Source organism: Anguilla anguilla, chromosome 14, assembly GCF_013347855.1.
Source record: "Anguilla anguilla isolate fAngAng1 chromosome 14, fAngAng1.pri, whole genome shotgun sequence".
In the NCBI taxonomy this organism is placed as follows: Eukaryota; Metazoa; Chordata; class Actinopteri; order Anguilliformes; family Anguillidae; genus Anguilla; species Anguilla anguilla.
In genome coordinates this window covers 7,769,056-7,796,957 of record NC_049214.1, presented here as the reverse complement: position 1 = coordinate 7,796,957, position 27,902 = coordinate 7,769,056, and the positions used below count along the sequence as shown (strand labels likewise).

The 27,902-nt window shown below is 42.0% G+C and overlaps 1 protein-coding gene across 1 annotated transcript; it reads left to right on the top strand.

Moving 5' to 3' along the window:
- The first annotated feature begins 46 nt into the window (after nt 1-46).
- On the top strand, nt 47-27,863 carry LOC118212875 (secretory carrier-associated membrane protein 1-like). Its single transcript, XM_035391308.1, has 9 exons — nt 47-368; nt 12,961-13,038; nt 16,242-16,346; nt 17,675-17,783; nt 18,856-18,984; nt 20,787-20,946; nt 21,473-21,574; nt 21,899-22,016; nt 22,573-27,863. The coding sequence occupies exons 1-9, from the start codon at nt 312-314 to the stop codon at nt 22,723-22,725; spliced, it is 1,011 nt and encodes a 336-aa protein (XP_035247199.1). The 5' UTR covers nt 47-311; the 3' UTR covers nt 22,726-27,863.
- Nucleotides 27,864-27,902: the final 39 nt, after the last annotated feature.

Sequence of the window (27,902 nt, the reverse complement as noted above, 5' to 3'; positions counted from 1 at the left end):
AATGTAACGGATGCATAAAGCAGATTAAAAAGCATTGTTCAGGAACGGCTTTTGCGAGCTCGACTCCACGGGTGGCCCGCGTTTGTGTCAAGGGAGGGTAGAAGATAAGTGGTTTGTGGTAAAGTGTTTGAAGTCGGACATCACTTCCGTTCCTGCCATTTTGCTGCTGAATTCGAAGGCAAGCGCTGTAGCTGCGGCTTCTTGTCTGGGGACATCCCTTATTTTGTCATAACGGTACTCTCTGCAAGCAAATAAATAAATAATACAATTATAATCAAGGAACTTTCACCCAGGGATAACATTTCTGCAGAATGTCAGATTTCGACAGCAACCCGTTTGCAGACCCGGACTTTAGCAACCCCTTTCAGGTAAGGAAATAAAAAACTGATAGGAACTGGTAGCTAGAGCTACAAATTGAAATGGCTAACGGTAGCTTGATAAATTGCTTGTGTAGTTCGCTAGCGGCTAGCAAACAAGCGATAAAGTCTCATCCAACATTTAGCTAGCTAGCAATCACCAGGTTCTTTCTAAATTAAAATAATACATATGACGGGCTTACGTTGGCGATGTGTCAGTTCAAACAAAGGCGGTGCATTCCAGTGCAGTTCTTTTTACTTTAGCTAGCTAGGCAGGATCTAAGACAACTAATATTAATGTTAGCTTAACAGTAAGAAGCAGATAGCGACTACTCTTTTCGGGCCTTTCTGTTTGTAGTTTTAAAGAAAACTAGCTAGCTACCTGCTGTCACTCGCTCTGGATTGCCTGGGCAGTTCCATAACAAAAGCCACATAGACCTACTAGTCTAGTCGTGGTTAGCAAGCTAACGCCGCTGTGGTTTCATGGCGCACTCCGCTTGTATTGTGATAAAGCCGGTTAGCTAGCTAGTGAAGTCATACTAACGAGTACTAGCATGTTAGCTAGCCAGAAAGTCGGCAGTTGTGGTGAAATATTGCAATAATGATTTATTCTTTGGTGGAAGCGCGGGCGACGAAATCGGCTATCCGTTTGCATTATTGATTTGCTATTTATTTACGTTTGCGTGCTTGACAGCATCATCAGTACAGGCGTTGTCATAAAATTTCTCCCGACGGTGAAGAATGCCTTACTTGTTTACATTCTGGACCGATGTGGCTCCAGGGTAAATCTATCGCTTTACCGTCGCAGCACTTTCGACACAAGCAATATCGGATGCACTATGTGTTAACACGGCGACGCAATTGCATCGAGAGACACCATGTTTGGGGGGGAAACGCTATATTCTGTAACTGCATTTATATCAAACCTACCATGCATAAAAATATAAAACGCCCGTCAATCACCCACTCATCACCCATCATTGCGCGGAGTGTTTAAAATCATAAAACCACCCCCTTACCTAAAATAACTGTTGGCTACACGTTCACTTGAAATAGACCAACTAGTCTGACTTTTTCAACTTTGTGATTAAACCTCCTTACGTTTTAGTTAATAAAACTTAAACGTAACTTAAACATCCACTAAGCACTAGTGACTTGATACTAGTTAAGTATTTAGTATAATTTCTGCAGCCTACTTGGAATTATTGGTGTACTAAAGGTTGCAAAGACGTTTAAGTGTAAGCTTAAGTATTTTTTCCTGATGTGTATACTCATTCAAAAGTGAACCAAGTAGACTTTCTTATTTTTTACAAAGTATGCTATATTATTGTCCTTATAAAACTTGATAGGGTCCATCTTGTCAAAGTTTGTTTCAGTCTAAAATTACTTATTCAAGTAGTGCGATAATAGGACAGCACCTTATTCCCAAATTCCCCTCCTCCACCTTATTCCCAATTTCCCCTCCTCAGTCAGTGCACATTTTTTTAAGAGCCTCAATCCTATAGAAAAATTCATACAATGCATTATGATACATACTCAGCTTGCTTAGACCGCAGTGGATATGCCTCTGTCCACCTTGTTTTGTGCTCAATCATGAAGCATATGTACATATTGCCTCTTGGAGTTATCGTCAGTTTCCGTGCAAGATCCTCTCTGACCAGTGCAAATGTTTCACCTGAGCTGTTCCAAAAGATTTGGGAGTGGACAATGACATATTGGTAACTTTATATAACAAGAGCCATGAAGCTTACTTGAACTGGGATGTTATTTTTGTGTTGTTTGATGTTCTTCTTCTGACACTGAGGTGAGTTCAGGAATAAGGTGCTCTCCCGTTTCCATGCATTTTGAATGATTTCTCAATAATAACATGTTGGCCTGTACAGACAGTTTCATTAGCCCAAGAACATGGCTGCGGCTCAGTTCACTTTTCTTATGTACTAACTACGAACACTCCCCTGAATTACGCTTGAACTTCTTTACAACTTTTAGTAGCCTACATCAAGTATACTCATGTAGGCTCCAGAAAATGATACAAAATTACTGAACTAGTAGGCTATTAAGCCACTAGTTCTGACTGGATGTTTAAGTTACTTTTGAGATTTATTAACTAAAACATGAGCCAGTTTAGTCCCAAAGTTGTCAAAGTCAGACTAGTGAGTCTATATTTAAAGTCCACATGTAGCCTACAGTTCTTCTTTTCTTTTCCCTATTTTTTCTAAGGGGGTGCAGCGCGGTATGGTTTAAAACACTCCTCGCTATAATGGTACTATAAACAGATTGAGCGTGATTGGCATTTATTTATTTTTGTGATGCAAAGTAGGTTTGATCTAAATGCATTTACAGCATATAGCCTTTTTTTTCCAACAATGGTATTTTTCGATTTAATAGTGCACAAATCTTGTATGTTGCTGTTGGACTGCAGTGTTTTATTTGATTATGTCTCAGTTGATGTCACTGGCCATAGCTAACAGTTAAGACAGTTATGTTAACAGTTAACAGAAAAGAAAGACACCAAATCCAAGCAAACCTTTGGCTTGACTTAGACTGGAAGTGAAGTGCACTCTGACCTATGACCCACTGACCTGTGACATGGAGGGCTGAGCATGCGACCCTAAGATACCTCTGTGCCAGATTTGTCCTTACAGTGTCCAGGGAGTCACACATACATGGTATGAATGTGTCTCCAGGTTTGACTCTGGGAGTCCATTTTGTTATGTCTTTGAAATTCCATTTTAGCCACATATCCCAGATAAACCATTTCAGCCAAATTAATGTTTAGAAGCAAAGACACATTTTAGCTATATGATGAAGTAAAGAGGACCTTAAGCTGTGGTGGTGTTTACTTACTAGGTGGTTTGGATACACTAATAAAGCCTATAAGCTTTCCTGTTAGGACTGTGTGCTGGCTGGGTGTGGGGTAACATAAACTACGGTACCGCCAAAGTGAACAGGATGGGAAGCCTGCATGAAATTGGGACCATAGCTGTGTATGTGTTTTATGCGCTTACCTGTAGCTGAGAGTTATTGGCTGGTGAGGAGGAGGTATTTCCCAGTCACAAGACTCAAGGCAGGCAAACAGCAGTGTGTAAGCTGTTCAGCCTGGCCCAGGATCCAAGGAGGGGCTCAAGTGTCACTTTGTGTCCATGCCATTTCAGAGTCGGGCCATCGGAAAGACCTATTCACTCCCGCACCCATTGCAAATGCAAGACTTCAGCTTCCTAGTGTAGGCTACATTCCAATCACAAAGGATTACCTATCGTCGGAGTGTTATGCCCTGACCATTGCATTCTCATTAATAGCTGTTTGGAATGTTGGTGATTTGTGAGTCTAGGCTTTTTCTTGGTGCACTAATTGTAAGTCGCTCTGGATAGTGTCAGCTAAATGGCTAGAATGTAAATGTAAGCTAAGCCACCAAAAATAAAGGCAAGCTATTAACCAGAAAGCTTCATCCTGTTATGCAATGGCTGTAATCAGTGGCAGAGAGACCCATCTAAATGCGCTAATTGTAACAGGTCTAAATTTGTAATGAATAAATGTGTGGGTTTGTCACTGTCGCATTCAATGGGCCTTTTTCTGGAGTGTTGCTGAGAAGTACTACTGAGCACATAGCTTGAGTAGTAATACAACCCATCTGCTGTGCACCACCCAACACAAACCACTTGCCTGCATTGTGGAGGTCAATTCAGATTAACTGTATACTTTACTTTACAAGCAGCACCATTTTCTTTATTTTAGAGCAGTTGTTTTCTGTGCCCAGGTCTGTTTTTGCCTTGTCAGGTGCTTCTCTTAATGCTAGGTGGCACTGCTAAAGACTAGTAATGATCGGGGAACACGATTGGTTGATTTGCTTAAAATAAAATGCCCACCTCAGGTAATGATTAGCTTCTCCTCTGAAACTTATTTATTTATTTTTAACGGAGTAGACAGTCTGTCCTCCTCTCATATTTTCTTGCTTTATTCAGACAGGGAGAAAGTGGAGAGGATCACAGATAGAGAAGGGATCACAGCTCAGAAGCCTCCAAGGCAGGGGATCGAACCCCTGACCGTGCGGGGGACTCGACTGCTTCCTGGACCACACATCTCACTCAGACAGAGTTATTTATATCTTAGCTAATGATTAGTGTTGATTAATGAACTGTACAGGGTTGGCTTTTTGTGTTGTTGTTGTATTTGGGATTTTTCCTGATAATTAAATAGGTTGGCACTCGAGAAATCAGAGGGCTAAAATGTCAGCCATTTCGTGAAAAATAGCATGTCTTGAACTGTGTTGGGGATGCATCGTTTCCTGGTCCAGGCTAACTTATGTTTTTTTTTTTTTGTTTTCTTAAAACCATAAGACATGCACATGGTTTGATTACTGTGATTACTTCCAGCCAAAAAGTATCCAGTTAACAAATCTTTGGGGCTTCTACTCAGGCAGACTGAGCACGCGTATCAGGTTCTCCAACTTGATAATTGACTTCACTATTTGGCTTTACGTTGATCCGGGACCGGGACTAACCGATGGCTGCTGCGGCTGATATTGTGATGGCAAATTAGATTGAAATCTGGCTTTGGATTTCAGTTTCTACCAAAATTGATTGCAGTTCTTTGGAAACAAATACAAATAGGCTATTGATATACAATCTCAGTTCAGAGGAACAGCAAGCACATCTTTGAGTTCTCACATATTGAAATCCCTTCACATATTCAAATGCTTTCACAGCTAACAAACCGCCATCTTGCTGTTGTTTCCCGAACATATCCCTGGAATACATGCTGAAATCAGTTTCACCAGGTTGGGCTGTCTGCATTTTCTTCACAAAGGGCACAGATCTGTAAAACTGTGTGCTGGTATACCTGTATATCTGAGAGCCTACCTGAAGTTCGGCTGGGCTACTAGATTTGGTTGCCTGGCAGCCCAGAGGGTTACCACATGGATTTATCATTTCATCTGTATACCTTTAACTGATCTTTCTCTTTCTGCCAAAGAACGCTAATCTTTTTCAAAAACCTAATTTATACACGCGACAGTATATGAACTCATGATTTACAGTATAAGGCTTCTTTATGAATGAATTACAGATATTCTAAATCTTAATGAAAAACATATTTGTGCCTTAGAGACAAGAAAGGCTCACTTCCTTTATTCAAACAGAAGTCACAGTAGTGCACACAGACATGTATCTGCAAACCCCATCTTTAATCACCTTTATCAGCTGTTTAATCACATTTGCTTTCAAAATACATTTTCCACTATCCACACCTTCATGAAAGCCCTGTGCTTTTTTTATTTTTACTGCTGTGGTTTAAATGCGCTATGGCTGTTCACTGGGTAGGCTAGTTTTTCAGAAGTTTTTTTAAGGCAGATTTGATAAATGTGCTTGATTTTCAAAGGCACATTTCAAAAAGGTTCAAATTTTCACAAGCAGACACATCCCAAATTTAGTAGGCAGATGCTCAGCACATCCTTTGCATCCATAGATTTTGCTCATTCATTTCAGCAAATGGAACTTCTTCATTGCAGTTCCGCTCTTGGGCTGGTTAGTTCCTTACCTTGTCGCAGCACCACCTGCATTTAATTGCCTGCAGACTGCACATGTAACCTAATGCTGTTTATATGCCAAGCGCGGTACCAGATGGTTAATTATTTACGGGATGCCATTACGTTGTGCCTTTGGAGCAGGGTCTGTAAGTGGAGAGTCCTTGCCTTCATCTTGTACTGCACAATAACAGACTGCAAATGTCTGCAAGTCCGCCACATGCATTGCCTCCTTGTGCGGCTTTCCTTAACCTACATTGTCCAGGAATCAGGATATCTCATGTCTTGTTCATTTCAGTCCACGTTATTAATAAACCCTAAACTCACATTTGTGTTGAAGCAGTCTGCACTTTTTCAGCACATTTTCAGTGTCCTGTCAGTCAGATGAGGTGGATGACACGATCTACAGGTAGTGCAATCCCAGGACAGTGGATGCTATCTATGATGACTTAATTTTATTTATTTCTCCGTTCATTTGCGACTTTTGCAGTCTCATCATTTTTCTACAGATACCATCTCCGCTTTCTGAATTGTACACAAGCCTTTTGTAACCTTCAGTATTGATGAAATGCTTTAAATATATGAATACCAGTGAACTAGTGAAAGTATGGATGCATTTCCAAGCGTCACATAAATTGCTAATAACACAGCATAGTCAAATGAATCAGAAAGCATGATGGATTCATTTCTGATCACGCTGCATATTTAACAATGGGTATCCATTATGTTATTGTGTAGTTAAAAATAAACCGACTACTAGCTCTAATGATGAGAGAGCTCTTTGTATCCTCCTGCTGGCGTAGCTATAATTGCATTATGACGCAGGTGCTGCCTATTCATCTGTGCTGTACTGTACATTGTTTTACAAAATAAAATTGTGATTCTTATGCCATGGAACCAAGTATGGTGCCAGCAGAGAGAGGTGTGTCCCAAGTCACGGATTATTTCACAAATCCCTTGCCAAGGGTCATTTTGAGTGGACAGGGCATAGAGGTGGAGACTGATTAACTGCTATCCAAAAGCTACAAGGTTAGGCTTTGGCTCTTTCTGCTTAAAATTCAATTGCAATAGTGGAATTTGCAGAACTTGGCAAAATAAATGCATTACAGCTATTTTGTTTTCTTTAGTTTGTGATTATGCTACGTGTTTGCATGTCTGTGGAGAGGGAACACCACACATACAATTAATTGGCTAATTGTAGCTTTGCAAAAAACAAAGTAGCACCTCATTCATATTTGAGGCTTTAGTATAAACCGTACCCTATGGCATGGAAGACATGGGGTAGGTGTGAAAGTTCTTGTATACTGCTTTTCCAGGTTTCTTGTTGCTCTTTTTAGAATGGCTGGATTTTGGCTCGAGTTGACGGCAAACGTATCAAATCACATTTCAGAATTTGCCTGGCTTGCAAAGGATATTTTCTCTTCACCGTTATTAGCATTTATTTACTTCATTAGGCTAACTGCTGGCTATAAAACAAACTTCCTTCAACTACAATAGCATTTTTCAGTAATATTACTTAAGGCTGGGTGGTATGACCAAAACTTTTATCATGATATACTTTTTCATATTTATTGATAACAATATATAAGAGCCAATATATATTCATGATTGAAAGGTTCATTTCTGACTTGAACCTAAAACTTCTGACATAAGCCTGTATGGTTCGAGGATTTATATTTTAATTACGATTTTTTACAGAACATCCCAAACACGAGGAAGATATCTATATTTAATCATTTATTATTTTGTTATTTTCCATTATTTATTATTATTCATTTATATAGAAATTTATGCTCAAGATTTTATCATTGCTATTGTGGCAAACTTTATTGTGATAGTTATTGACAGTGATTTATCGCTTAGTCCTAATATTAGTTATCCACTACTGCTAACCTGCTTTCAACCCTGCTGATGGTTTTGTTTCTACTTTGTCACTGTCGCTGTCCAGGTTAATAGATTGTGTCCATTGTCCTTGAATAACAGAGGAAACACCCCAGTCCCTTATGTTAAAGTAAAGCATTAACCACCAACAGGATTAATTTATAGACTTTTCCTCCAAAGCAATGAGCTCATATTTGAACAAGCAAGAATGTAGCTTGAGCTCAAGGCACCATGTTAATCATTACCAGGGAGTTCCTGCAGACCCTCGGTAGCACAGAAAATGTCAGCATCGGAAAACAACCTTGGCTTTTTCAGCCCCAGAATTAGCCGTAAGACTAAAAAAGTCCCTTGATAGCTGCGTCTGCCTTTTGGCAGTGAAAACTGGTAGTTTTCTGAATAGAGTCAGTCGGTTGGGAGGTGACATTTCTGTTGTTCCCTGGAGAATGTGCTTAAAAGGGCCTGTACTTCACAGTGAACAGAGTAACAGAGAGGTGGTTGGTTTAAAAATTCAGTGCAACTTTTCATTCACTTTGGCGTTCAGTCAATAAGGTTTCCTTGTTTGAGAGAACACTCTTAAAAGTCTTACTCGGGGCACAGACCGGGTAACATGTAGAATGGCTCTACAGTAAAATATAGGGGTTCTGTGCTATGTCACCTCCAGGCCATTCCTTTTATAGATTCCAAAGTGACTTTGGCTAAATGTTAAATGTGGCCCTGTTAACTGAGCTGGCCATATAACCACAGTGTTTTATTGTGGCACAAAACCAAGCTCTGTGGTGAGTGACACGTGACACTCGATTTGATGGTATTCACATTACAGATAGCTAAATAGCACTGTGAGCATGTTGATTCAAACTCAAACTTTGCTCAGAAAAATGATGCAACCTTTGTGCTGGTTTGATGTGTAGCTCCGCAGAAAATGAATTGTGATGTTCAGCAGGTCGGCCTTTTTTTAATAATATGGAGAACAGAGGCAGTCAAAGGCTTGTTTTGATGTTGACAGCAGAGGATCGCAGTGCCACGTGAGTGTCAAGCCAGGGTCACCGATGAAGAGTGAGATGTCACCGTTCAGGTGGGAAAGGCGTGCATCCAGCAGTGCGGATTTGACAGTGGACAGATGTGTTACCATGGCAACGGTCACATCCCGCACAGCCAGGCTTAGCTGGCGTTCTCATTTGTGGAGGCGTTCGAGTGTTTCCTTCATAGACAACGGCTTCATTTCATACCCAGGAGAGACTAAATGTTTTTTTAAAAAGATGTTTTTTTTCAAGATATGGCCGTTCAGCCATGTCCATGAAGAACTGCATTTGTTGGATATTCCCGTGGAAACATTCTGAATTAAATCAGTTGTGTAGAATCTCACCATTGAGTTATTCTAAACGGCATCTGCCCAGGTGCCTTATTTTGGGGGAAGAGGAACGTGGGGCTGAGAAAGGATCAGGTTCTAAAGTTTGAATGCAAGAATTTGGAATTCCTCGACCATTGGAAATGCCCATGTGCCTCACAATATGTCCAGACCTTGCTTTAGTGGTTTCCACAAATAAGTAAATAAATTTTACTGTCATACTGAAATCCGGCTAGTTATGACAGCATTTCATTCAGAAGACTTGGAGATACCGAATTCTAACGGCTTTCCCTAAAACTTGTACTTCCCTCAGGCTAACTAAAAGACGTTTATAGCAGAGTCACTGACGCTGAACCACAGCTAAGTGCTATCCTTCAAAGGCATTTAATACTGGTGCATTTCACAGACAGGGCTATCACTTAGGTAGAAACTGAGACCTCTTTCTTTCTTCTTGATTTCTTCCAATAAAATTGCTTGCTATGTTTACCCAGTGTAAAATGCACTTACTTTGCAGTCATTTTAATGAGTGTAAATAGTTTGTAGATTTTATAATCACTGTCCAAACATATTTCAAAACAAACATTGTACATCCCTTATTTCTGCACTTCCTAGAGGTATCATCAAAGCTTAGCATATAACATGAAAAGATGAAACAAGTTTTATTTGTGCTTGTCCACATATTGTTCCGGCGTAAACAAATCCGGTATGACAGGGTCTCCAGTAATGGGCAGTAAAAACTCAATACTAGTTGCTTGGTCCACGCGGTGGCCTTTTAAGTTATTGATGTTTGCTTGCACAATATTCCAGCACTAGTGAGGAATCTTAAACATACACTACATGACCAAAATTATGTGGACACCTGACATCCAACATCTCATGCAAAATTATGGGCATCAATGTGGAGTTGGTCCACCCTTTGCTACTATGACAACCTCCACTCTTCTGGGAAGGCGTTGTAATTTGCATCAAAATAATTTCATTTTGCTACATCCATGGTGTGAAATGCTTCAAATCAAAATAGAGTTAAGATGTTGCAATAGCTGTGAAATTCCTAACAGTTTGTTCACTACTTAATTTCAAGCTCAATAAGCATTAAAAGCATCTAAAATGGGACGGGACAGGACCAGGATTTTCTTGTTCATGGTCCACCACTGAACTCTACACTTCAGCAGGGTGGCTAGTGTTGCCTTGTTAGGTCTCAAATACCAGTGCATTTCAGTGGACAAAAATGAGCCGGTAGGTTAGATGGATAAGTTATTTTATGCTTCATGCAACAGGTGTCACGTTTGAAATAGGCCTATTAGATACGATGTGGGGATGTTCAACTGGTGTTTTTAAGCAACTGATGCCCATGATGTTTTTTTAAAATTCTTTTTTCTGGATGCAATACGCCTACAAAGTATTAATTACAAGACACATTAAATATTTATGCCATGCTCCTCCGGACAACTACTCACTGTTTGGAAAACTAGGTGAACAAATGCAGATGCCACCAGACGTCCTTATTATTTTGCAGCACGGAGAATGATTATAATGGCACATGATAAACATTATATGGTGCTTTTCATTGAAGTAGAGATAATAAAGGAGGCAGTTGAACACATGGAAAGTTTGGGCAGTAAAAAACCAGGCAAGTATATAAAAAACAATAAAAGCAAGTTATCTGTTTTTAAAGGTAGGCCTAATTAGAAGTAGACTGCGCAGGCCTGGTGTTCTCTGTCAAGGCTTTTAGTCATTTGAGCATCTTTAAATGTCTTTAAATACCACCTAGTATAACTAGCAGATACAGATGTGCATCATTTACATGAAAGTGAATGGAGGTGCTTAGAAATAGTGTGACCCAGAGGTAAAATGAAAATGTCAAACAAGATCCCTGTGGGGGTCCAGTGGTGAAGGTGAAGCTGACCAGAACAATCGGAAATAAAAGCTGAACCCAAGTTCATTTTCAGCACAATCCATCAATGATTTTCTTAGGTGGTCAATTTAAATCCCACGATCAGCTTGAATAGCTGCACAAACGCCCTGTCAATATTCACGTTCCTAATGGTGTCTGTGTTCAACAGCAAATGATGTAGGTCGGTTGTGTAATATGGTGCGATTCAGTGTGCAATTCAGTGTTCCCCTGAAGGCTTTCACATGGCCCTGATGCAGCATCCTTTAATGCTGACTGATGGTAGATAAACTACCAGCAGCAGCTGTTTTACTCACCTGCTGCCAGGCTTGATGGACTCCTGTTTATGCTTCCTCCAGATGATCGTAATTTACCTCTGTGCAGAGGTTAGTGATACGATAGGAATATATCATCAAGTGGAAAATGTGAACTGGCTCTTATGAGCTTAATCCAAGCGTAAAATGTATTGTCATTGTTCAGCAGCTTCCTGGATGTGATCAGTGACCTATGCCAATGCGCAGGATTGATGCACAGTGCTTTTTCGTTTCTTACCAAGTCCTAGGCTTGATTACAAAGTAATGATATCCCTTTTTGACATGCTCTTGTTTTATATAACGTGCATGTTGTGCGCACATATTTCAGTTGAGGTATTTCAAGGCTTCAATCTTAGGAAAACACTGAATGGGTCTTTGAACTTTAACCAAAAACACGGAGTAACTGCTTTTTTGGGGAATGTTTAAGGAGCGCTCTGGTTATAGAGGCCCGAAATCAAAAGTGGTTCCGCTGATGTCGGCGCGACAGCAGGTCTTTAGCTCAGCACGCTAAATTCCCTCATGCGCCGCGTTTCTATGCCGCACGTTTCAGTTGCCATTGTTTCGTGTCATACCCTCAGATGGATATTGCCTCGCATGTATTTTTCTTCCCTCTCTGACATTGGGAAGGTTATTTATAGATTACTTGCAGTGAAAATTATTAGAATCATCCCTCCGTGCCAGTTTGAAATTATAGCCCTCAGTTCAGAATTAAGTATAGCTTTGGAGCCTGCTGAAGATCAGGCTGTAGAGAAATTTTGTTTTTTTCCCCCTAAAAATAAGCCTTCAGCTGCGGACTGCTATGAGCTCCAATGTGGAAAATTTCAAATTTAGCATAAGGCAATTCGACATAATTTTAGTGGCGTTAATGTCCTGCTGCACAGCTGCAGCTCTATGGCTATGAAATGAAAGGTTGCAGAAGAAAATGTAGTTTCCAATCCCCAGAACCCTCTGTCAAATCCATCAGCTCAGTCAAAGCTCTTCTGTACCATGCAGGGCAGAAACACAGAGTTTATCTGCATTGCCAGTGAGACACATGAGTTGCTAGGGGATCTTCAACGTATCTTACCTTCTCAGGGCATAGGCTGGGTTTGTTAAGAATGGTGTTAACCTTTCGTTAATTTTCCAGTTCCTCTGTTACATAAATGTTACAAGGATGTATTGACAGTATGTTCCTTGTGTTGTCACACAAAGATACTCTGTTTTATTTTCTTTTCACTTTTGGAAAATATGTAACTGATTAAAGAAAGTGAGTCTGTTCGGCCAGCAGTTGGTTTAATTTTATGATTTACTAGTTTTAGTGTTCTTTAAATGTGGCCTTAATTTCATGTCTGCCTAGATACACTGGTATGTACTTGTGTAGGCTGAGTTTTTTTCATTTTCTGTATGACCAGAGGGATGTATGTACAGTATGGAAGAGTATAGGGTAAAGGGTCTTTGGTCATCATTAATTCAGAGGAAGCCATGTCCAGCTTCACTAATATCACAGCGGCAGCCACGTGTAAAGTAAGGTTGAATCCAGAATGGTGTGTGGTCCTATTCCTGAGTGACTAGCTTTATTTAGATGGTTACCCCACCCCATAACTGAATATGGGGTGTGGGGTAAGCTCCAGTATGTAATGTGTTCCAAACGATTCTTTTCTGTACCCTCCCAGGATCCCTCTGTGACACAGGTAACACGAAATGCCCCCCCAGGATTGGAAGAATACAACCCTTTCACAGACACAAAACCAGTGAGTACAGTTCGGTTTGTGAAACATTGTTTAAATCCTGTCCAATATGTGTGCTGTGCTGTTATTTAACAACAGTTGTCATCAACAGGTAGTTATTTGCAGTTATATGGTGTTTGCTTTCAAGCACAGTTTGGTCCTGAGATATCAACCCCTTTTCTTGAAATGTGTCTTGTATCTTCAGGCAGATTCCATAACTCATACTCATAGAATATCACGTCTCTGACCAGCAGAGGAAGGTACGGATGGGTTTCAGTCTCCAGGAGCCGCTGGACCATGTGTCACATTCACACTTAAGAAGAGAGGTGCACAACATAAAATGAAAGGCTTCCTAGAGCAGTACCCAGAACATATGGTCATCTGTATACTCCCCCCAAGAACCTGGTGTTAATATGAGCATGGGCCTATTCCAGCTGGCATTGGTGATGAACATTGTCGCAAAATCAGTCCTGTAGGTTGAAAACACGTCCACCTTACTAAACAAGTATGTCCACCCGTTTAGAGTTAGCCTATATCTACAGTCCACATGTCATATTTTGCTCATTTCTTTTTGGGAAAGTGTAATTATAGTCTCGTGTGAACTTTGCTTCCACAGAATTTTTTTCATTTGCACCCAATGAAACCTAACAATATTTCTATCAGCAAAGATTTTTTCATTCTTTTCGGTCTGTCATCTGTGATGTTTTTCTGAGCATATTGGAGATTAGCAAGAATCTTTCTGACTCTGCTTTTCGTTTGTGTGCAAATAAACCACTTCTTCAGACGCAGACAGAACACCGGCACAGATTTATTTGATTATGACTTCAGCCCAGCTCCAGTCAGCATCTTTTTTTGTTTTAATTTGTTGTTCGTGCCGTGCCATCTGAGCAGAAAGTGATGGAGGACAAACAGGGCACAGTCTCTCCGTCCTCCAGCGCAAAGGGCCCTAATTATTTATGTGCCATGTTTCCGTACGCTGCAGGAGAGATACTGTTCTAGTGACCTGATTCACTCAGCTGACGCCGCCGTCCTACTCCATTGCGATATGCAAAGCGGTATGATTCGATGTCATATCTTGTCAGCCGAGTCGGGGGAAACGCGCGGAGGAGAAATCTCCCTGCGTTTGATTAAAAATAAAAAGCAGCGACAGCGGCGCTAAGCGCGCAGGTGCGCCGGCGTCTCTTGGATTCGACGGCGGCGCGCAGATTGGTTCTGTACAGTCGGCACGTCCCGTTTCCCAGACCGACGCCGACCTGTTCTCCGGTAATCGGGAGGTAGCGCGGCTCCTTGTCGCGTCGCTCGGCGAGTTCTGGTAATTGAATTTTTAAGTTGTTCCCCCTTCCGAAGGGAGGGGGGGGGGGGGGGGACTGGCATTGCCGACGTGCCCGCCGGGATTACGGTGCCGGTGCTGATCCTCCCCGTGCGCCATCTGCACCTGCAGCTCTGCCTCCGAACTGACTCTCTCCCTCGGACGGTCTGGGACAAGCCGGGGACACTGACAGTGAAGGGAGTCTCACCAGTGTGTGAATCTGGGCCAAGGGTAAAAAACGCACACAGGGTAGCCTACCACTGCTCTGCTGGTGGGTGTTTGGATTCATCTTGTCTTCCCTGTGTTTTTCTTGAATTTAGGATTGGTGCACAGTTAGCCCTGCAGCTGTATCAGGAGCTGCACAGCCGAGGTCCCAGAAGGCCTTGTTCCTTGCTCTCAGCTAACATCGAGAATTGGAAAGGAAAGCAAGATCGGTTCAAATAAAGATGACGGCCAATTGAATCTGGGTATAAAGTGTAAGACTGTAAATAAAGCCTGCACACTGTATGATCCTCTGGGACTTGGGTCGATTGGATCTGATCTCCATATTGTTCTAATGACCAGTACTTCCCTAGATCTTCTTTCACCCACTCTCTCCTTTAACATAAATACAGCACTTAGCATTTCTTTGTAAAAAAAAAAAAAATGGCAGCCAATTATTTCCATAACAGCCATTGTGCAGGGCGCATGAATTAAACATGGACTGGATGGCGTTTGTAAAAGCGCTCGGCAGGTAGTATTATTAAAGAGCTGGAACGTGCTCCCTGCGGTGCGCTGTTTTCTTTGTCCCGGTGCGAGAAGGTGTTTTAACTCGCCCGTACTCTTTGGCTCTCGACGCACTGAACGCCTGTGAATCAATGCAGTGGTGAAGTGAGGGGTGTAGCAGGTGCCCACCCTAAATCAAAGCCTGACGCCTCGCTCCGGAAATCCAATGCTGCCCTCAGCAACATCGCTCTCATCCCAGAAATCTGCCCCAATCCGGTTATTCACACGACTAGCTGCAGCGGCCAGGTGTACGCGGGGGAGGTGATAAATATCAAGTCGATATTAAAAACAGAACTTGGCAAGTGTGTCATTTTGGCTGTTGGGAATTAATTGAGCAGTCTTTACTGTCGTATTAATGCTGTAATATAAGTGGAAATGTAATTTAAACATTCAGCGCAAGTATAGCTGTGGTGGGTCAAGTACAGGTTTATGAAGATCTGGACATCATCTTCCTTTACAGGGGGGCCTCAGTCAAAAATGAACGTTTGTGGAGTTGAATGGTGTGCTCAATGTACTTGCACACTTCTGAATGTCCTGGAAGCCTGTAGTCTGCTTCCTTCTCCCCTCATGTCACACTGACTCCAACCAGAGCTTTTCATTGGGAGATTAGTTCTTCATCTCTTAAAGGTGAAGAATTATACAGAGCTTCCTGTAACTTAGTAATCGGCTTGAGTATAAAGCTTAGACAGCTCATACTCCATTGAAAGCTTTTGTGCGAGCATGTTTCTTATTTCTAGTTTCGTATTGGTTTACTTTTAGTTTCCTCGTTTAACTCAAAATTGGAAATCACCAAGGATAAATTGTGCGTCTGTACGCCAACAGTGGTTTTGAGCGTGATCAGAATCTTTCGTTTGAAAGTGAGAGAGATGCCAGCAAGCAGCTGTGGCAGTATTCTCCTCTCGTTGAATGCAATGTTGGCATCTCTTTATAGAACTGTCTCCCTCGCCATGTTGAAAAGGGAATTGAGACATTCCCAGTATCCTTCTCCAGGAGCCTGAGGACTGTTCTTTTTTTAGTGTTTATATTTTTTTCTTGTCACTTATGCTCTCCTAATGCCTGTTGCTGTTCTGACAAAAAAACAGGATTGTATGTGAGATTAAATGCTGAGAAATGTGTAGTGCTGTTATTGATGTTACCCTTATACCTTTTTCAGGCACCCCCCGGTGCTGCCCCCAAAGTAACCCCCACCAGCAACACACAGCCTGCCATAATGAAGCCCACAGAAGAGCCTCCAGCCTACTCGCAGCAGCAGACACAGGTACGGCCCCGCCCCCTGCCTGCCTGTCACCCTTTCACCGCCCCCTCCATTTTCATACTGGTGGAGAGACCAGTTTCATTAGCCTTGTCATTTGCCATGCTTCTGTGAAAAAAGCAATACACGGCAATCATTTTTTAAAAGTTGATTACTAACCTCCCTGATGGTGTTTGTGTCGAAATCTAGGGTTACAAGTTATCAAGCAAATTAAGTGGTGAAAATTAAGTGGTAGAAACCCAATGAGCAGAACCTACTCTTGGGAGACTGGAGTTGTGATAGTTCTGTCTGACCAGCCATGAAGAGAGGAACAAAAAAACGAAATACTGTCACCGTCAGTTTGGCTGCTTTGGCTGCCTCATTGAACATAGAGAGGCAGTTATGCCTTCCCTGTCACGCACCAGACTCTTCGGTCGTTATTTTATAAACAAAGCGTGCTGTCATATCTGCCTCATTAACACTGCATCGGAAGAGAAAACTAACAGTGCTGGTATAACATCTACAGGCACACTTGGGAAATCAGGAATAAAAGATTGCTACGATTTGTAGTGCATGGACACAACATGCCTATCTCTTTGAACATGTCAATCTCGAAAGAGTGGCACTGTCTTTTATAGCTGCACGCTTCCTCTCAACAAAATAGCGGGTCCAGTTCCAATGGGATGGCCGTAATGGCAGATTTTGTCAGGGATGCAGGTTGGAATGTGGGTGAATTGTGAGTCCTTACAGGAGCCCAGAAGGAAAGGGGGTCTGTTAATGAGAGGCACACATGCATAATTGAGAGCCGCCTCAGGCTTTTTGTTATAGGGGGGTTCACATTCGGTGGGCAGGCTTTCAGAGAGCCTGTTGGCTGGGGCACTACAGCAATCGGGCCAAAACATGTGACACTGTTCCTTCGTGCATTTAGAACACAGAATTACAAGCAGGGCTAAAGTTAGATCAGTTGGTTTGATGGAAAGTGCTATAATCTATGCAGTGTTAAAAATAATGGAGAAAAAAAAAACCATTCTATTTAAAACTGATTAGACCTTTTTCAATGTGTTGATTGAACACAATCCATCTTGATGAGTTTTCACAGATCTCTGCAATAATTCACTCGGGAGTGAATGAATATAGTTGCAAGCATGTCCGGGCATGAATCGCAAACAAATTGCTTGGAGCGTATTTAACTTCATTTAGTCTACAAAAGAGTCCCGAAGCAGCCGTTTGCGCAGCTGCGGTGCGCAGTAGCACGATGTTCAGTGTCGCTGTGTGTTTGAGTGCGTGCGTGCGTGCGTGCGTGCGCCTGAGGCGGGTCGGACTCAAACCCCTGCCCTGCTCTGTCTGCTGCGCAGGACCAGGCCCGGGCCCAGGCGGAACTCATGAAGCGTCAGGAGGAGCTGGAGAAGAAGGCCGCAGAGCTCGACCGGCGGGAGCGGGAGATGCAGTCGCTCGGGGCGTCAGGTGGTTAGAATGCCGCGCTCGCTCGTGCTGTACGGCACTTCGACCTTGAAGGGGTCGTTCATCCTGTAGACGGTTCTTGCTCATTCATTTCATTATGAAGTGTCTTTGGAGCCTGGCGATGACAGCTCTTCACAAGTGTACGCATTAGTGCCAGTATGTGGCTGTCTAGAGTACACCATGGTCCAGTATTAGGTCAAAGATCAATATGCATGATTAGGTAGAATAAATATTCTCTATTTAGAAGCACAAGAGACAACCCAGTATATATTTATGCCGTGGATTGTTTTTTCTTCTTTTCGACAGTAATAATGGCCAACAGTAGTTTGACAACTTCCTTACTCACTTGCTAAATGGCATCAATCATTCTAATGATACAGTTGCAATCTGTTGCAGCTATAATTGAAATAAATTCAAGGTCTTTGTGCAATTAATTTGCTGTGGTGTGCTCTGGTTAGTAGCCTAAGATGGCAATTAACATTGTAGTGAGAGTAATATTATTGCCTGCACATTGAAAGTCTTACGTTGCATGTTGTTTGTTGAGCAAACAAGATGTAGTAATCCTTATCCCATTTCACCTCCAAAAGCCAACACACACACATACACACACACACACGCGTACACACACACACACACATACACATTTGTGGACATTTATCTTAAGATTCCAGATATCAAGCTTATACTTAAGCTCAGATGTAATTGTTAAAGGAAATCAGTACATAATTTTTCCTTGTGTGAAATGGTACAATGCTCAGGCAATAATTTCTTCTAGTGTTGTTAGACACTTCAAGTCTTCTCTAAGACTGAAAGAGGCCACAGGGACATCATTTATTGACAGTCTCTGTTTAGGTTTGAGCTCAACCATCTGATAAATTGTGACACTAACTGGAACTGTTCTTTTCCTTTCAAATGGGAAATTGACTAGAGACTCTTTATGTTTTTGGCCATCATTAGTCCTCACATTTATTACATGATGGGGATGATAACACAGCAGTTATAGACAGCTCACAGTAAAGTGTCCATTTGAAATAGGAATGAAGGAATGCTCATTTGTATTTGCTGTTCTATTCAGGAAGGAAAAACAACTGGCCGCCTCTTCCGGAGAAGTTCCCGGTCGGGCCCTGCTTCTACCACGATATCGCCGTAGACATACCGGTGGAGTTTCAGAAGACCGTGAAAATCATGTATTATCTGTGGATGTGTGAGTGTTGCATGTTTTGGACAGTTAAACTTTGTCAAAATCTGAACATGCTTGCTTGCAGGTTGCAAAATGGCTTCTGGATGTTGGCGGTATTGTAAGACGATGGAATTGGGAAGATAGCAGAGTGTCCAATAACATCAGGTTTTTCGGCGGGTTTTGTGCATGCATCCTCATGCTGGCTGGCACTATATAGTTGCCTATATAGTTTTAGGTACTCTCCAGCTCATGCAAATGCTGTTTCTCTTCAGCTTATCCGATACAGCTGCTTCTTGAAATATTTAAACTTTGTCATTCAGTGTGATAACCATGCAATAGAGGAAATTAGGAAGGGGGAAAATACTTTTACACGGCACTGTATCTCTCATATCTCCAGCTGTAAAGCCTATAAGGCGGGTGTTTGTAGTATACCTCGAATTGCAGAGAAACTACGTAAGAAAGCAGAGGCAGTCTATCAAGGTGCATTTTCTCATGCTCTGTTAGAATATGGTCACACCCCATTGCCATGTGATTGTGTCACATGATCAGGACTGTTTACAGGGAGGCATGAGAATCTCTCGTACACACCCGTGTGAATTAGCAGTGGACCTAAGTGCCTCACAGCTGAACTTGATGATGCCTTCCTCAGAGTGAAGAGACTTGCCTTTTCAGGGCACTGCTGTTGCATTTTCATTAGCCGTTTATCTTGTCTTTGTATTTCCTTTTGGTTCTGTGAAATTTCCAGTGTCAGTTAAGGGCTAAAGTTCCCTTTAATGGCTATTTTGCAAAAGCTTTAGTTTTTTTTTTTATATTTTTTTTTTTTTTTTTTTAAATTTCAATAGGTCACGTGTTCTCAGAAAACCATGTCTCGTAAACTGTCTTTCAATTCCTGTTGCTCTGGAGTATGGAGGTGTGAAATCCAGAGCCACTGCTTCTATAACCGAAAGAGTAGATTTTAAGGAGCTGTTACCCAAAATTGTTTAACTGACAACTGAGAATGTTTTCTCTTTTCATTTCAGTATTTGTCATATTAAGAAATACTGCGTAGCTCCTTTGCCTTCACATTGTCAGAAGAAATATTTTTGCGGTTTCCTTGGTAATGAATTGCTATGTATGTGGATGGAAGCAGAGAAAAAAGGAAAACCTTTCACTTTCGACTGTTTTAATGTGGTGAAGAAACAGGAAACAGGGTGGAAGTGGAAGTAGCCTTTCTGCTCGCTGTTTGTGTTGCTGTTCGTGCTCCTCTGGTAAAGAGACGCTGTGACTTCTGACAGTAATGTCTCATAGACTGTGGCTGACATGTCAGAAAATGGCAGTTGCGTGTCCTCTGTGACCATAGGGAACAGGTGTTGAGTCACGATGGTGGAATGTAGCACCCGTAGGCACCAGTCTTTCTCACCTTGGCCCTCCAAACCGCATTCATCAAACAGAACGCTCTGCTTACTCGTTAACAGCTTGAGCATGCTACTGGATTTAATTGAGATGGTTGGAGCTTTGGATTTTTTAACAGTGTACTGTGGGTATTTCTTTAAAGTATAAAAATTCTAAGGTGTAATGTACAAACCAAAATGTCCTCAAGAAAACTAACTGAATGTGGTCATTGCCAAATTAAATTTCAGAAATGGCTTGTGAATACAAATAGGCTGTCAGTTATGATCGGAATTAAATTAAGGCTTTGACTTTGCAGAATTTGATACAGTACTGTTATTTGAAAAGTCTGCTTCAATCTGGTTTTGCATCACCATGAATAGTTCAATTTTTTTCCAAGCGTACAGTTGGTAAGTCTTACTGTGTGTGTATAATTATGACGTGTCTTTCCTCTGCAGTCCACACGGGGACGCTGTTTGCGAATATCTTTGGCTGCCTGGCCTGGTTCTGTGTGGACCCAACAAGAGGAGTGGACTTCGGCCTGGCCATGCTGTGGTTCATGCTCTTCACCCCCTGCTCCTTTGTCTGCTGGTACAGACCCCTGTATGGAGCCTTCAGGTAATAACGCAAGCCTTGCAGTCAGTCACCAGGGGGCAGTAGTGAGGGACAATGGATCAATCTTGGGAAGCACTCTGCTGCGATAATATGTGAATCAGTCCCACTTAAATTGAACCACAGGCATGAATCAAATGTTCAATTTGATTAAATGGTAGTTGCTGGCAAAGAATATGAAACTCTCAGTGGAACTGTTCCAGAAGTATACTTGAAAACAGAAACAGAAAATATGTGTGGGTATTTGGCACTGAAATCCCTACATTCCTGAGGTGTAGTTCAGATTTACCAAAATGGGCAAGAGTATTTTGACCCATCTCCCACTGGAAAACAATAAAAGAACTGTTTTTTTATTTTTTTTTTTATTTTTTATTGGACTTGTTTCCAGACAGGATGTGCAAAGATGAATTTTATTTTTGCAGGTCGGATGTCTCTCAGGGTTCAGTACATGACAGAGGTGGAGAGAGCGTAGAGGAGCGCAGGGAGCCAGCGGGACTCCTCTCTCACTCTCCCCACTCTGTTTGTGTTGCAGGAGTGACAGCTCCTTCAGATTCTTTGTCTTCTTCTTCATATACATCTGCCAGTTTGGCGTGCACGTGCTGCAGGCCATCGGCATCGCCGGCTGGGGGGCGTGGTGAGTACAGAGGACGGGCGCCGAAAGATGACGTCATCGCACATCGCTCAGTGAAACACACAGGTGTCGGGATGAACACGGGGAAGCTGCGTTTCCATCAGTGTTCAGTTAAGACCAAAGTCCTCTTGAATGCTTTGAGTCTCAGGGAGTCTTTAGAGGGAGTGTGCTTGGTAGGTATTTGATTCTCTCTGGCTTTTTTCCCCACTTTTGCGCCGTACAGAAACGTGTTCATTTGAGATGGAAGGGGAGCCCAGGCGTGTCTAAGGCACGGTTACCCAGATACGGTTGTGGTTTTGTGTGTTCCCCCCCCCCCCCCCCCCCCAGCGGCTGGATTTCGGCGCTCACGGGACTGAACACGAGCGTTCCGGTGGGAATAATGATGATCCTCATCGCAGCGCTGTTCACCGCGTCCGCCGTCATCTCGCTCATCATGTTCAAGAAGGTGGGACACGGGGTCCTTTCATTCGCTCTGGGAAGGGAACTAAGGAAACGCACGCGCGCGGCCCCCGCGCGGGCCGTCGCTGTGATGAGAAGAGAACAGAGACGATGCGCTTTCTCCTTCTGTCTTTTCTGCTGCTTTGAACAATGTGCCACTCTCTTGTCTGCCGGTGCCTTGAACAGGCTTTTATTTCCGTTAATTCTAAGTGCATTTTGTGCTGTTAGTTATAAATGTACACATTTCAAGCATACACAGTGCTTTTGAATTACTTTCAGTATTCTTAAGCCAGTGAATGCAGCCACTAACAAACTGCGGCTTATTTTAGAAATTATTTAAAACCTAAATTTAATAATGTAAACTCAATGAACAGAATGGGTTTTGGTCAGAAAAGCTTAAGCCAGAAAATGCCACTAGATGGCAGTGCAAGTTGCCGTCCTTGCTGTACATAACTAGACTTAGTTTCTTGCATCAGTGTTTTGTTTCCAACTCTTCATTGCAGTGTGCGTTGTGTTGTTTAGCGCTGCCCTGACTTCTCCACTCTCTCCGCGCTGTCCCTCAGGTGCACGGGCTGTATCGCACCACGGGCGCCAGCTTCGAGAAGGCCCAGCAGGAGTTCGCCACCGGCGTCATGTCCAACAAAACGGTGCAGACGGCCGCAGCCAACGCAGCCTCCACTGCTGCCCGGGGAGCCTTCAAGGGAGAGCAAATCTGAGCCGCCCGAGACGCACCGTCGCCACCCCCACCCCCCAACCCCACCCAACCGCACTCATCGCCCCGCCCCCTCACAGTCACCCTCCGCCCTCCTGTCCAGTGCGGAGACTAGACTCTGCCTCTTTTTTATGCACTCCAGTGACTGTGACTCCGCCCCTTTCACACGACTCCGCATGTCTTTTAACCTGTCCTTTAACGTGTGTGCATGGGCTGAAAGCTGGATGATCGGAAAGCTTGTCACTTTCAGTCGCGTCCTCCAGTACCTCCGGGCTGCTGTCGGGGCTCTCTGGCAGGAACGAGGCAGCCGGGAGAGGGACCCGCTGCTGAAACGGAGGGCTGCGTTAGCCCTCTGAGTGCGGGACGGGTAGTTAGGCCAGAGAGGACCCACAGAAGTCCCACCACTGTCCTCTGTCCTTCCTTTAATGTCTCCCCTGTCCTCCATCCGGTTATTGTCCGTTACACGTGCTGGAGACGTCCCCCCTATGTTCCTGTCAGCCGTCTCTAGTCCTGTGGAGTATCACTCTGTTCCCTCTTGTCTTGCTGAAATCACTCCCCTCTTTAGAAATAGTATGATACCGTTTATTTTGGGTAACCATTCCCTTAGAGACCAATGGCTGGCTGAAATATTTTTTTAATAGTTTCCATTGAAAAATATAACGACAAATAAATGAAATCCCATGATGCATCGTGCTGAATGAATGAATGGCACGCTGTTTATATTGTAGATGCATCTGTGTTATTTAATTTAAAAGCTCTGTTGCGGTATGTGTAATATTTATGCTTCTGGCACTAGCTTGCTGCAGTCAGCCCCGAGAATTAACACTGGAAATTACAAACGGTAAAATGCCTTCAGTGACCGCCTTAAGATGAACACAGCTGCGCTGAAGCAGTTCCAGACCTGCTGACACAGCGTACCACGTGCACGGCCTGAGGTCAACATATGCAGGCATGTTACCATGCAAGAAACTGCACTATAAAGCTTGAAGTTTGGTCCTTTATTATCTCCGTTTTTAGCTATGTCCAGGATGCTACGGGGGGGGGGGGGAAATCCACAGGAGTGCGAGGCCCGGGCGCATGGAATAGCCACAGACGTTTGAAGTAAACCACATTCCCTGCAAAACCGTCTGTTGTCTGAAATTGTTTCCATAGCTTATAAAAGTATAGACATGCAGAGTTTGTTTAATGAGGTGTCAGAAAATCGCATGAACATTCCAACCACCCTCATGGTTGAAAAAAAATGTAATTGTTCTGTGAATTGATACATATTGGCAAATTTACCTATAGCTGTAATAGTAAGACAGTAATAGCTGTGAAGCTATAATGTTTATTTGTTTATCTGACCGAGAAGGTCCTTTCCCCCTCATTATATCAAGGATGCATCTGCAGCCACACATTTCATTGAGTTCATCTACTTGAATACAGCCATTACTGATGAAAGCTACAGTGTGCACCATGAAGCACGTTTACTCCTGCAACCGAATCAGGAGTGTCAGGTTAAAGCATTTTTGAGCCATGTGTGTTTCCCTGCTCTCGGTTCACTCTGTGGGATGCAGACAGGCATCGAGGCGGAGAGCACACTGCTCTGCCATTAACCTGGAATCTGAAGGGTGCATCTAAGGCAGCAAGGTAATCAAATCTTGGAATGCTCTGCCACACTTGCAGGCTATGTTCTGGTGTCTGTTTCAGATGGTCTAAAAGAGCCTGGATTACAATAACACTTCCCTGCCTGAATGAGAGTTGTTTCCCTAAATAATTTCTGTGGTCCTTTTTGATCTCTTTTCCATCATACCACTCCTACATTACCCCTTCACTCCTACATACCACTTCTGCAATCAATTGTTAGATTTGAATGGTGTCAAAGCACTCCTTCAGATCTGACAACTCTTGCCTTCAACAGACTGGTTTTTTGCATATTATTTTTCTTACCCCAATGGGATAATTCCATGGGAGGAAATGTACACCACTGTGCAAAATGACAAACCCTAGCTCAGAGTAAATGGGCCAAATGTATGGAAATGACTCTACAGTTGTGACAGGTCTGTAGTTCTCTGGGCTTTGCTTCATCCTCTTATTGTACACAGTTCATACGTACTCTGATCTACAGACAGCCCATAAATAGGCCACACCCCCATGTTTGGGGAAAACAGTCTGTTACACTGCATAGAGTTAGCATTGGCAATCTGGATTGTTGTGTGGTGAGCTGTACAAATAATGAAGCCAAGTTAAGTTTTGTGTCCTCCTGTGCAAAAAGACAGAGCCAAAGTGGATTTGGGGCATTGGACGTGAGGGGAAAGGAGGAAAACTATGGGATCCTGAATCAAGGTACATCTATATTTGTAGTGAGTTAGCCATTTTTTCACCAGCAAGTACTTATAACTTAATTTAATTAGCTGCAAGAGGCGGTGTCAGAAATGGTCATTTATATGTGTGTTTCATTTGCTTTAGTATGTGATGTGACATGTAACTAGATAGCAAGGTTACATGTCTCATCAAGTCCTATAGAAACAATGTTAGCTAGCTAGCTATCATTTTTATGATAGCTGCTTTTAACGTAAGCATCTTCACTTCAGCTAGCTAGCTTGCTCACCATCTGCAGACTTAACTAATGTTATGGTGAGCAAGCTCGCTAGTTGAAGTGCAGATGATAACGTAAGTTGAAAGCAGCTAGCTATCATAAGTTGTTTCTTTCGGGTGTGATGTGACATGCATCACTGCTATCTAGTTACATATCACCTCACATCCTCAAGAAACAAATATACAAATGATCATTTCTGACACAGCCTCTTATAGCTAATGAAAGTTATAAATACTTACTAGTGACAAATTTCCTAACTTTCTACAAAAATAGATGTGCCTTGATTCAGGATCCCAAAGTTTTCCTCTTTTCTGCTCACTTTCAATTTCCTGAATCTGCCTTTTTCTCCCCATTGGCTTGTTCCTTTTGCACGAGAGCACAAAAACCTTCAGATATGGGTTCTTAGCCTTGTTTGTATGACAACCTTTTGGCATTTTCACAATCTTGAAAATACACCTACTGCTAATAACTCTATGGAGGGCAACAGATTTTTTCCCCCCTATTGTGGGCGTGCCTTTATTGTGTGACACTGTGGTCAGTTGTATTTCTGATTAAAGATTAGCCGTAGAAGCAGAAGTCAAAGGAAACTAAATGACCACTTTCTCAATGTGCTGACTCTGCTTTGTCAGTTCATCCTGTTAACTGATGTTTCCTGGGTGTCAGAGAGACACTGTGGTTGTTTGAGTGTGGAGTTTCTCTCCTGTCATTCCTCATTTACCTCTCATCACCTCAAACTCCACTGCCCCCCCCCCCCCATCCCCCCCATTCACCCACTACTTGTTCTGACTGGCTGTCCCATGTGTCAGTCAGTGTGTCTGTGGTCATTACACTGATATGTGAATGTGTGATTATGAGTGTCTATCACTTAAACTTTGTGAAAAAAAATGCTTAAGTGAAATAAGCAACGGTTTTCAAAAAATACAAAATAAATTCAAGAATCAAACAGCTCTTTGAATGGAAGCATAGATGTGTCCCCTAATCAAATTCTGCTTCCAGGTGTCATCCCTTGTTTGTTGTGTTGATAGGTGGTTTGATGAGATAATTGGTCCTTGGCCTCCAGAATGTGTATGTACCCTTTTGAAAAAGTGCAAATGATATGATTGATTCTGTGAATATGAAGCATATTCCAGCCTTTTTCTTAGTGAAAACAAACTCAAATAGGTATTTCAACCAGTAATACTCAGGATATATGTTGGATTCATGAAAATTTGTCTCACAAGATCACCTGAATTTTTTGGCTTATTCACTGGGATGAGAATGGAAGGCGAGTGAAATACGAATTCAGATGGAAAACAAAAGCATAGAGACAGAAACTGCCGGCACCTTAAAACCCACAAATTCATTCTCGTTAACTACTGGTTAAAACAGAAAATCAGTAAGGTTACATTTTCAAAGGGTTTTGATTTATTGCTTATTTAATATTTTGTAAACATGAATATCATGTCTCGAATCACAGTCAGAGGTGAGTTTGTTTTATTTAATGTATTTATTTTTTTGTATGTATTTTACATGTGTTATCTACTTTTGTTTTGATCTTGTTTTGGTTAGTTTCTGTTCAAGATCCGAATATGATTGAATTCAGAAGGCTGAAATGAATTACAGCCTTGTCGATTGATGTGATTTGATTTAGTTTGTGTTTTTGTTTCTCTTCCGTGTTTTAATTGCATGGTCTGTAATTTTAAATTCTCCATACATTTCACCAGGTCAGTGTTTTTGCATTCTGCTCCAATATGGTAGTATATCAAAGCCACAATGATTTAAAATTCTGGATGGCAAGTTAGTACACAGTCTTTCTGTACAGTGTCATTGGCACAACAATGTAATTTAAATATGTTAATACAGTAAATATCACTCATCAAAGGTGATTGAGGCCTAGCAGATAGTCTACTTCCTTGTGTGTCTTTCTAAAGTATGTGTTTAACCAGTGAAGCAAGATTGTAAATTATCTTGTTAATTTATGGGGGAAAAATTCAGGATGTTGTTCTGGTTATCTTTTTTATTTTACTAAATTGTGCGTGTTTTTTTAGCTAGAGCTTTTTCCTTTCTTTTTGTGGTTTGGGTGTGTGCATACGCAAGAGTGTGTGCGTGCTGAGCTTCTTTATGAGTTCCTTTTTTAATAAATTCAAGCAAATGGCACACAAATGTTCCAATTAAAATATTTTTTTTTTCGAGTTTATTTGATGTTATTTCATTTGATAATACGCAGTTCAAATTGGGAATTTGAGAAAGCAAGTCCGCTAGCGCCATTTGACTTTTCTTCGTGTTTTGCAGTGGACTGTGGCTTTAAGTATCACTTTTTAATCGATGACACGAGTATAGAGTTGAAACACTGAAAAGAAGACGTCAAGTGGTCACAAGGAAGTCTGTGATTATGGATTTGAATGAATTTAAAATGGACTAAGGGATATTTGTATATTTTGTAAAATTGACAATTGGTTTGCCATTGTCCTGAATTTCATTGTACTGTACAAATGCACTCTTGTCTCTCCCTGTTGCATGTTGAGTAGTTTGAATTTTGTATATTTATTGTATTAACACAAAATAAAATTTAAAAAACCAACTGGCACTTTTGTTGCATATAGTCCTTGTTATGCAGCATTCTT

Bases quoted from the DNA above. Each gene is read 5' to 3' on its own strand.
- LOC118212875 (XM_035391308.1), top strand. From the start codon at position 312: ATGTCAGATTTCGACAGCAACCCGTTTGCAGACCCGGACTTTAGCAAC. The intron at 13,039-16,241 runs GTGAGTACAGTT...TACCTTTTTCAG, and splicing joins CTTTCACAGACACAAAACCA to GCACCCCCCGGTGCTGCCCC. The intron at 16,347-17,674 runs GTACGGCCCCGC...TCTGCTGCGCAG, and splicing joins ACTCGCAGCAGCAGACACAG to GACCAGGCCCGGGCCCAGGC.